The 11966-nt window shown below is 35.9% G+C and overlaps 1 protein-coding gene across 1 annotated transcript; it reads right to left on the reverse strand.

Annotated features, from left to right (window-relative positions):
- Window positions 1-990: 990 nt before the first annotated feature.
- LOC136852796 (protein FAM200C-like) lies at window positions 991-1659 on the reverse strand. The gene has a single exon (XM_067127696.1). It carries the CDS (start codon window positions 1657-1659, stop codon window positions 991-993), a length of 669 nt encoding a protein of 222 aa, XP_066983797.1.
- Window positions 1660-11966: the final 10307 nt, after the last annotated feature.

Consider the following 11966-nt stretch of genomic DNA (forward strand, 5'->3'; position numbering starts at 1 on the left):
AAGTAGGTATATTAATGGTTCTAGTTTGAATAGTACCATGTACACAAAACACTAATTTCAGGCATAAATCAAATAACAATATTAACTGGAAAAATATTCTATTTGAATACTTATTTCTTTACACAAGGAATACAAAACAAGGAATACATGTAGGTACAATTGGCTCTATCTTGAAAAGTTTCAGTGTGATCCCTGTGACTGGTGCAGGGCTGCCAACTTGTCAATGTTTGGCTTGAAAGCTGCCAGAAAGAGACGTAAATCGCCTTTTTCTACGTCAAGGCGATTTCGTGTCTTTGACAGCAGTGCACATCACCCCGACTGAAAACCAGCTCCCAACCGGCAAGACGTGGGAAAGGCAAGTAAGAGCAACTTCACATCTTTCCTGAGTAGTGGGTACTTCTTATACACATCTTGATTCATCGATGTTTCTGGTGTCCTCCACGCTGAACCTTGCTTGTTGTTGTGTTATTCTGAAGTCTAATGAAACTTTTGTAGGATGACATCAACTTCAGATACCAGCAATGAAGGGATCCACAAACCAGTGTGGCACCGTCATTTGGAGTAGGTCAGAGGAAGCGAGTTTCATTATCATTATACAACTGTTTGCATGGTCAATAACATACACTGTTGGCCACAATGCCAGCGCCTGGTGGATATAACTGTTAAGGAAGGAACCAGCAAACTCCCATCTTCAATGGTTCAACCAGAACAGCTTGAGTTTCCTTTATGCAGTAATTGCTTCCCTGCAGTAAAGTAGGGTGGAGTCATTTCCCTTGAAGCCTTTTATTCAGAACATTTAGCTTTTCAATTATGTCAGACAAGTAGAAGATGTCACTCTTTGCATCAACAAGTTTCTGTCCAAGTTCTGTCCCACTCAAGAAAGAGATAACACTGTCCCAAAGTGCAACAAAACGATGCAGGCAATTACCCTTAGACAGCCATCTGACTTCAGTGTGCAGCACAAGTCGTTCAAATTCTTCATTGTTCTTTTCACATAATTTCTGAAAGAGGCGATCTTGCAGTGCACTGTTTTTTTATCAAGTTGACAGCCTTGATAACATGCCCAAGTGCTTCATGCAGACGTCCTGCTAGGTTTTTGGCAACCAGGTGCTGCCGGTGAACAACACAGTGCACACAAACGACATTAGGAACAGCTTTTTTTAAGTAAGCACTGAATCCCCGATACCTTCCAATCATAGCAGCAGCGCCATCTGTTGCACAAGCCACAATGTTCTTGAGTGGAATGTTGTTCTCCTCAAAATAGACCTCAAGTTTTTTGAAGATGGATTTACCTTTAGTGTCAGTCGTTAATTTCAATGCGAAAAGCATTTCTTGACATATTTCATCACAATCAAGAAACCTCACAAATGCCATCAGAAGAGCAGAATTATCAGGCAAAGTTGATTCGTCAAGTTGAAGCGAGAAATCATTCACCTGCAGTTTTAAGACTAATTGGTTTTCAACATCAGCTGCCATCTCATCAATACGGCGTGATACTGAGGAGTTGCTCAGAGAAATAACACTAGTTACCTCTTGTGGACTCTGATTCATGACTGTTGAAAGCACTACAGCCACTGCCGGCCGACTGTGAGATTCACTGATAGTATGAGGCTTACCTGCTTTTGCAATCAAATTTGCTATCTTGTAAGAAGCCAACATTCCTCTATCTACTTATGCCACTTTTTGGGTAAACATATGATTCACTGTCATCCTTCCTTGGAACTCATCACGTAATTTCTTGAAGAAATCTAGCGGCATGTCTTTCTTGTCTTTATGTGCAGTCTCCAGATGCTTTTTCAGTTTGCAGGGACGCATACTTTCATTTGAGAGTGAGATCATGCATAGCAGGCACATAGGCATTGTAGTATTTTGTTGGGACGCAATGAATCCATAAGCAAGATATCTGACAGAATATTTCAGTCTGCATTTTTCCTTAGCTGCACTACCAAGTGCTTATCTGAAATAAAAAACAAACAAAACTCATTAAAACTCAGTACCGCTATTATTGTCTGGGAAATAAATAAATAAACAAATAAATAAAATTCATGACATTTCCATATTATTTTTCCCATAAATAAGAAGGTAATCGGTCAATTGCAAGCATAAAAGCCTAAATAGAAAATTATAAAAACCTGTGTACGAGTATGTGTGTGTGTACATGAAAGAGACGGTGCACTGTAAGTAAGTATAAATGTATGTTTGTATGTACGCATGTGGATATAAAGTTATCTTTCACAAACCTCTTTGGTTGAACTTAAATGAAGTCTCCTCCTCGCAAGTCTATGCTAAACTAAAAGACGGATCTATTATTGAAGAAGAATTGTAACCCATATACCGTTGCTATTAAAATTGTTTATAAACATCCAAATGGTGGTCGTTCGGAAGTTTACTAGTGACTAGTAAACTAAGTAATGCGATTATACGTAACTATCGCATTACTTAGAGAGAGAGAGAGAGAGAGAGAGAGAGAGAGAGAGAGAGAGAGAGAGAGAGAGAGAGAGAGAGACTTAATGGTTTTTGTCAAGGGTCACAGTTCAGCCTTTTACCACTCTACCACAATCGTTTACTGCTTAAAAATTTAATTGACAACGAGAGAGAGAGAGAGAGAGAGAGAGAGAGAGAGAGAGAGAGAGAGAGAGAGAGAGAGAGAGAGAAGAGAATATTGAATATTTCACTGTCTGCAAAAATTACTGGGTATATTAAATCGAATGATGTTTAAACTAAACTCAAGCATGATAAACAGAATATTCAAAGCATAATAATGATTAATTTCAAAATATTACACATTTTTATATTTTGTGGGTCCTAAATTTTCTGTGGCCCCACATTTTTCAAAGTTGGCCTTGTGGTCCCTGAAAAAATCTCATGGCCCCCTCAAGGGGGCCATTTGGCCCACGTTGAGAAACGTGGTGCTAGAGAACTTTATCTGTCTCATGGATTTTTGACTGGGTACATAAGAACCCCTTTCAGTTCATGGATTGTGCCTGAGGGTATATGGGCAACACTCCCAATTTGTGGGTTTTACTGTAGGTGGGGATGCAGGGAAACCTTTTTCAACTCATGGATTGTAGGTGTGGTGCAGAAGGAAACCTTCCAATTATGGATAGTGGTTTTGGGTGCCTTTGCACTATGCATTGTGGGTGAGGCCTTTTTAGCTCATGGATGGCTATTGGGTGCCTGGGTATATTTTATCTGTAGTTCTGGAAGTACATAATAATCTTTGCAATGAGTGGAGCCATCTTCGCATGCTAAGTGAAGTTCATAAAGGCTCTTGTCTAACTAGACAGAGCTTGCTCCAGACATCTAAGCACTTCTCGGTCTCTACAACATGAAAAAATGGGGAAAAAGTCGTGTTTCCACGTTCGTTATTTTTGAAGAGTGGTAAGATGGTGGACCTGCATCGTCAGTACATGAATTAAGGGCCACACCAGAACTGGCTGTCAGAAAAAGACATTTTTATTCTGCGTACCATACCTGGTGCAAGGCAGGCCGGACCCAGTTTTAAATCACAAACAACCAACGGGTTTTGCAATGACAAAAAGACCATCATACGAAGTTAGTAAACAATAGAAAGATAATACACATTTTATCTTGTGTGGAAATCTCTTCTTGAAATTGTACTGTAACGGAATATAGTGCTTAAATTTTTCGTAAGGATTTAATTATCACGACTGATTTATGTTTTGCTTTATTTATCAGTAACAACGGGATAATTTTTTATATAAATATTGTCCAAAAATAAGTATCCACGTTTATAATATACGTATCATTTAGATACTTTTATATGAAATTTATTTTAAACCTATTTCTTTTTATTCAAATATTTATATGCATACCTTTTTAGATATTTTTTATTTTTTTAAACTTACCTTTTTTTTTAGTTTAAATATTTATATGCATAACTTTTAGATATTTTTATATGAAATTTATTTTAAACTTAATTTTTATATTTAAATTTGTTTCGGCGTCAATAACCAAGATGTTATGACACCAGATTTAATAAACAAATCAATCAATCAATCAATTAAAATACACACACACACACACACACAGCGACGTCTCTCCTGAAAAACGAGAAACGTATTTGTGTAGCTAGCTCAGATACTGATACTGAAGAAGAAGAAGAAGAAAAAACAATCATCTGCCTACTTAGATATTTTTCTGTCCTCGACATAAACGAAATGTGTTGCTGGCGTTTCCTCTTGAAGCCTTCAAAATGCCCCAACAAAACCTCACGAACTTCCATTACAGTCCTGCCATTGACGTTAGTCGTTCGACTTTCTGGCAGTTAAAAAGTTACTCAGAAACATTACGCCTCATTACCGTTCATCGACGTGAAGGCTTTTTTGTGTTCATTTCCAAGGATGTGCGAAAGTCGGGCTCTTCACTCTTGAAGTTCTTTGTCTTCATGAGAAAAATTTTTTCAAGAAGTTTTCATACAATTTTTCCCTTTCATTGTATAAGGGACTTTGTTACCATTTGAAAATATCTACTTTCGTGTCTTGTCTGTAAAAGCTTACTTTATGTGAACATGTATTTGAGCCCCACGAAGGAGATCAAGATAGGGGCGATAACAGGGTTCATTATAGGGACTGTAAGGTTTGCAGCCCGCCTTATGTGGAAGAGGAGCTTGGATATCTATTCGCTTCTTTTAGAAAACTAGGATGTCCGACTCACTGGTGGGGGAAGGAGCAGAGTACGGCTAGTAAACACTATTATGGGGAAAAGCGCTAAGAAAAATATGGAAGAAACGAGAAAAATATGATCGTTTTTCCAAACAAAAATGGTATTAAGATTTTAATAAGGAAATGAAAAATATTAGATTAGTCTGGAATTACAAGAAAAAAAAATTAGGATAAGGCAACTCTAAATAAAATACCCGTAAAAGGTCAAATAAAGGGAGGCAGCTCAGGGGACAGTTATCAATGATGAGGTCCCCCTGCTATGGCGAACATGTTCATGTCCTCCAGGTACGTGGACGACACGTTTGCTGTTTCGACACGAGCACGGCACAGAAGTATTTTTGGATTTTGTTAATAGCAAACATCCTAATGATAAGCTTACTCTGAAAGGGAGATGAATAATAAGCTCCCTTTCCTCGACTCCTTGTATCCAGAGACAACAATGATTTTTATATACATATACGTATTCCGAAAAATTACTTTTACAGGTTTAGGTATGAAGTTCTATAGTTCTTGCTTTTTTAACTTCAAAGTGAATGTCATTTCCACTTTATATAGAGCTTTTACCCATTCCTCAACTTGGGCCATGTTTTAGTATGAAGTTATATTCTTGAAAACCTATTTAAGGAATAACTTTTTCTTCCAGAATGGGCTATAAAATGCTGAATGGCAGATTCAACCCGTCTCCTACCATCACAACAAGACCGAAAAATGAAAGTTTAAGCTAATTTTCATTACCTAAATGACGTTACCTTTAGGAAGTAATGCCTTACCATTTTCCAAAGAACATTCCCAGCTATAGACTTGAAACTTATACCCAAGAATCCAAGCAACTTTGGATCACTAATTAAGTTTAAGGATCGTCCTAGCATCTCTTGTCTTGAAACATTGTTTCTAAACATGTGTCCAGGATATGAGCGTGGTATTTATGCCGGAGACACGAGGAAGGGTAAGTTACATTAATGGTTATAAATTGACTCATCCTGAGCATTCAAATATAATAAATCATGTAAAAATATATAAACCATTATCAATTAAAATATTTTTCTATAATAGGTCAACCCAAAACGGAAATGAACTCAAAATACTTAAATCCATGATTATAAAGACGACGGTACTAATGCTAAACACTCAGACGAACGACCCCTGTAAAACTGTTTATTCCTTAAGCTTTTGTTTATGTTCTTTCTTTCTTGCTTTTGCTCGGCTCTTGAAAAAGCTTCTTACAATATACTCTTATTACTCCTGCGCTTTCGGTATGTACTGTGCCTATCCCGTGAGTTTATTTTTCCTCATAATTTACGTATATATTGATGTTTTAATGTGATTTTTCGTAAGATGGTTTGTAAATAATTGCAGCCTTGAAAATGCTACGATAGCAACTGTCGTGAAACGTCGGTATAATAACCTGTGGTAACAATGGTTCCCCTTTCCTTCACCATCGAGACTGTATACAGTATGCATATACATACATGATTAAGATATTTTCTGTTAAAATAGAAAAACACCAAACGGGTAGAAATTATAGCATTATATTTCGAAGACAACTATCTTCCTCAAATGACAAGTAATGTTAATAGATAGAGAAACAGTTTTACTTATACAGGTGAAGGAACATTCTAGAAGTTGACTGTTACGTCACTCCTGTTGACAGTTTCTTCTTAATCTTATTGGCTGCTGGCTGGAGGAAGATTTTATTTATCAGATCTGAATCCCAAGCTCCTTTTGAGAGGTTCATCGTATTTCTTTGTTTGATCAGTGCTGATTCTTTCGTCTTGCTTTTGAACAACAATTGCTGCTACAAATTATATGTGACATTCCAGTTTATTCTATGATTATGATTATTCATGTGGTGAAAAATATTTGAGCTCTGTTGACCATATCTTACTGAAAGTTTGTGTTGTGTTAGTATTTGGGAGAATGATTTACATGTAAATCCTATGTATGATTGGTCACAGTCAAGGCAAGGGATTTTGTATGCTCCCGTGTCTTTGGCAACTGGCTTTTGTTGGACACAAATTAGTGTTTTGGCTAAGGTATTTGAGTATGTAGAGACAAAGGGGCTAGAATTTCCAGGTGTTTGTGTCAGTGTCTTATTAATCTTGTTCAGGTGTGGGATTTTGATTTTATTGCTGGGAGTCTCTCTGGTCATGTTTTGAGTAGTTCGGTAAATAATGTTTGCTTTATAGATGGCTTTTTCAGTTATATGATCCAGGTACCTTAAAGATGACAGCTGCTGACAGATTACATAAAATTCTTTTTCCAGGAATTTTGGGGAGCAACTCTGTCAAAAAAAGAAGTAGAATTAAGTATTTCCTGACGAAGCAGAGAATTTGTCTCCCTATTGCTTCATAGTCGAGGAGGTATTTAGCAGTGTCCTTATAGAAAGTAAAATCATGAAAAGAGACTTTATAAATCTTAAATTTGACAAAGTCAGGCACTATATCATTGATAACACAATAACGTAAGAAACCAAGATCAAGTCTAATCTTCTCTTTCGTTTTACATAATTTTTCCAATTGTTGGCATAGTTGAAGGAGGTCATGGCTGTAATGAGTAATCATTAATTGTTGGAAGGTATTCTGTACTCTGGAGCATAGTTTAAAAATAAAAAAGGAAACGTAGAGTCAATATCCTAAATCCATGTTGCCACAGATGTCCGAGGAATGCTCACAATCGCACAAGTGAGGAACATGAAAAACTTCTCATGCGAGAAGGAGGGGGTGCAGGAACACAAGCAGATTCTAAATTCAGTAGTTCATTCCTGTGTTTCATGACCCTTGTCCACATCATCAGGGACATCTATAATAAAAAATATCGAATATTAGAGTGCTTACTATTTAACATATGCGAATACAAGACAATATATGCACTAAATTACATTTGAAAATTTTACATGATAATATGGAACTAGTAAGGGAATCAGAGCCGATGAAACAGTTTTTCGGTGACACCATTTTATCAAAGCACTGGATAAAGGTGAAAGTTGGGAAGTGTATATTTTATAACCCTACTTAATTTTTGCAAGTATTATTTAGTACCTAAGTTCGAAAGTTTTGATATTTATAGAGTAAAATGAAGTCACCGATGACAGAACCGAGAAAACCACAGACAGGGATACTAAAATTATTCGTGACGTAAACATAATATGACGTCATGAGGCTCTTCCCACGCACCAGGTAGGCAGTAAGTCACTAATGCTTACACAGCCTAGGCTTCAACAAATTAGATAATGGCCAGTAGGATATGGAATTGTCCCCATGGTTGCAAGACTGCATTTGTGCTGCGGCTTGCCACTTTGCATATAAGCAAGAAGATTTACTGTAGCATGAATAGGTAATCATTTCTGTAGTGGCTAATTCTTACTTGGGCAGGAGCTGTTAGACAATCCAAGGCCAAGAGAGACAAGGTCTACTCACCAACTGGGTGGAGTAGCCTCACACCCGGGGTAGCTACGTAGGCGATGACATATCTTAGAGGTACCTGCTTTAGGTCCCTTTTTTTGTTTTCTTAATGGCAATTCACCTGCTGACACAATAAGGAGGTAGACAAAGGAAAGTGAGCAGACCTTCTCTTTCTCTTGGCCTTGAGACACTCCCGTCATTTTGAGGAGGAGTACTGGAAGTCTGACAATATCCATGAGAGCGTGTACAGGCATGATGACTGCCTCCTCAAGAGTGACGATGAAGACATTTTGTAAATAAGTTATGTATAAGTGTGAGACGTTTTATTTTTACATCTAAAACATATTTATTAAAACTCAATGATTATAACAATATTTTTCTCATTCAAACTGATTTCAATATATTTTCCTTTCTATTCATACCAATATAAAGCATGCTATATTTGATGGATATTAAGTAGGTAGATAATAGCGTACCCTCAAAATCTTGACTCCTACCATTACCTTTTATCTGCAGCGAGTATACGAGCGCTGTTTAGGTGCTGTACGATATAAATAAATAACAAAAACAAAGAAAAATAGTAAAGGGTTACATTAACTGAAATAACAATTGAGAGAAATGAGGTCTCATTGCTTTTCATTTGAATTCTACTTCTAGTGACCGCTCCTTACTTGCCTTTTTGTATTCCAAACCTGAATAAATGTAGATCTAACAAATGAGTTATAGACTGGTTTATTATGTGGATGAATTACAAGCACTTAAGGGGACCGTCCACTTTACATTAACCTTATGGGAAAATGGGGTTTTTCAAACTCTATAAACTTTTTTGTTTTTCAATCGATTTTTCTCATTCAAAAACCATTTGAAAGATAATTTTCTCTACTAAAAACTAATAACTGGGATTTTTTTTTTTTTTATTTTAGTCTTTTTTATTATATATTTTTTACGTAGTATTTTTTTTATTTTTTTAATCGATAATTTCAATAGGTAAAAATCAAATTTAAAAATTCTGTGCTATGAATATTTAGACATTTTAATGCTCTATTATTTGGTTTTTGAACGACTAAATCATTAATAAACAAAAATTATAATTAATTTTTTCAAAAAAATCTTAAGTTTTGAGAAAACGAGCTTCAAAGTTTTCATATAATTACATTTACTTCTGTAAATTTAAGTAAACCTAGAGACTTGAAATTTGGGGGATATATAGAAACCATATTTATAAACATATACTGTAATTTTTATTAAGATTGTTTGAATAGAATTCAGTATACATAAGTTTGAAAAATTATAACTTCAGATAAACACTGTGAACAGACAATGCATGTGGGCGATTATACATTTGTCTTTTTTATCACTGACCACATTTCACGCTTTTAGCTTACTTGATTATCATCTCTATTACCTTATGCTACTATGAATATGATAATGACGCAAAATCATTACAAATATCTACGAAAAGACGAAGAAATTAACAGAACTTATCTTTGGTTTTTTAGAAAACTCGTATCATTCAAAGAAAACGTCGAGTTCATTTAGGAAAACAGATCTCTAAATTAGGGAGAGACTATAGAAAAAAATGTTCAGGTACTCAGGATAGAAAAAGCCCCTACCGATTAGTGTTGCTTATGCGACCCCCGTACTAGAGGAGTATAGACAAGTGTAGATTGAAGCCTTTATAGCCATGATTTATACATATTTCATAAAAAAAATTGTTTGAAACTTAAAGTAGAGTGGTTTTCCTACCCAAAACCGTCATAAACCGAAAATGGGTTTCCGGACCCCATGGGTCGCCGGATGCTCCCCTTAATTATTTGTAAAGTAGAAACTATACGAATATCAAGAAAATGGAAGTATTCCAAGATAACAACTTAGTCCCAACAACTGCTGTGGAAGTTGCAATGAAACCTCCACAAAATAATAATAATAATAATAATAATAATAATAATAATAATAATAATAATAATAATAATAATAATAATAATAATAATAATAATAATAAAGGTAGATCAAAGCCGGCTGTCCGCGGTGAGCTAGGCAGTGGCAGTTGACGTTTTTCTATAGAAATTTACCTGCTGAACAAGAATTTAAAGTAATATTTTGTTGCTCAGCTGTAATTAAGCTGTAAATTATCTCAGAAGTGGTGTGGTAAAACCCTTTCGAGAATAGCTAACAGTAAAGTGGACCCGTTGGGAATTTGGGGTTTTTGGTGGGGTAAATAACTTGGGAAAAGGTTTGGGTACCTTATTGTTGTATTTCCTGTTATATATTCCATTTGGAACACAAAAAACAAGCGTAAAAAGAAGGGAGAATGAATGGATAGTTGGAGCCATTCCAAAGGCACTTTTCATTCCTTACTATTACTACTGACTCTAAGCCTTAACACACTTGTGCTAGCTTTCGGTTCACCAATCAGCAACTGCCGGTTTCCTGCGCTTAGCGAGAGCTGCAAGAGACTGGCAATTGACGTTTTCCCGAGTTATTTTACTTGCTGAACAAGAATTTAAAGTAATTACCTCTTGCCAGAACATTCGAGCTTGCCAGGAATCTTTAAAGATGCAGATAAGGCACGCAGCACCATTCTGCCATGGCGATCTATAGAGGCCACACAAGTTGAAAGCGGAAATGGTAATGTTTTTTTACCATTTACTAAAGCTTTGAATAGTGTGCAGTGGAGCTAAACTATGGCAATTGATGTTTATCTATGTTAGTTTACTTGCTTTACAAGAGTTTAAGGTAATATTTTGCCGGTCGGCTGCTGTTAAACTGTAATTTACCCTTGACTGTGTGCGACCCACTGGTACAGACATGCAGTTTTCAAGGGTCAATCACATTTTAGTTACAGCCAACCGACAAAATATTATCTTAAATTCTTGTTCAGCAGGTAAAATAACATAGGAAAACGGACGGCTTAGAATAATAATAATAATAATAATAATAATAATAATAATAATAATAATAATAATAATAATAATAATAATAATAATAATAATAATAACAATAATAAAATTATTGGGAATAATGTAATCAAGGGGACAATGACAAATCCTTTCTCACCACAGTGAAGAGACATTTTCCCCGTATGTAAACTTCTCTTCACTGTGGGTGGAGCCTCACGGCGTAATAAGGTAATGTCACTACTGTGTTAAAACCCTTACCTGCGATTTTTATGGCTCTAAAACAGGAAACACTAAGCACTTTTACTCTGATAAGTACCAGAACTATTGAACTTAGGTAATAAATAATACTTGGAAAAATTAGGTTGGGTTACAAATATACAATTGCCAACTTTCACCTTTATCCAATGCTTTGATAAAAAGGTTTTGCTGAAAACCCGTGTTTCATCGGTTATGAATCCCTTAGTAAAATGCTATAAAATTGAATAAAACAGTAAAAAAATCACAGACACAGTAAAAAACACTTGTGGGAACAAAAACCATCCTTTCAAAGTAAGAGCAAAATACACACTAAAATCCAAGTAAACCAACAGACCACAGAACAGGAAGTACAGATTACTAAACTAGGCACTAAACAGTGATAGCGACAGTGACATTTTTGCAATAAAAAGTGCACCCGAAGGTGCTTCTCACGTTATGGAAATAACTGATGATGAGATGAGGGGCCTCCCATACAAGACGAACCTAGTGTTCCTTATACTCTTAAAATCCTCTCTCCCGTTGATGATGATAAAAAACGAAGAACTGGAAGGTCTTGAATAAATTAGCGCACCGGCTTCAGTGTACAGGAATTTTTAATCTGTGGATGATATTGCTGAAGAATGTGAGATAGATTTAGAGGTGTGGTTGTTGATATTGAGATGAATTGAAAAATGATGATAAAGGTTCAGACATGATGTCAGAAGGGCAATGGAATATAGATT

This window comes from Macrobrachium rosenbergii, chromosome 26, assembly GCF_040412425.1.
Source record: "Macrobrachium rosenbergii isolate ZJJX-2024 chromosome 26, ASM4041242v1, whole genome shotgun sequence".
Taxonomy (NCBI): Eukaryota; Metazoa; Arthropoda; class Malacostraca; order Decapoda; family Palaemonidae; genus Macrobrachium; species Macrobrachium rosenbergii.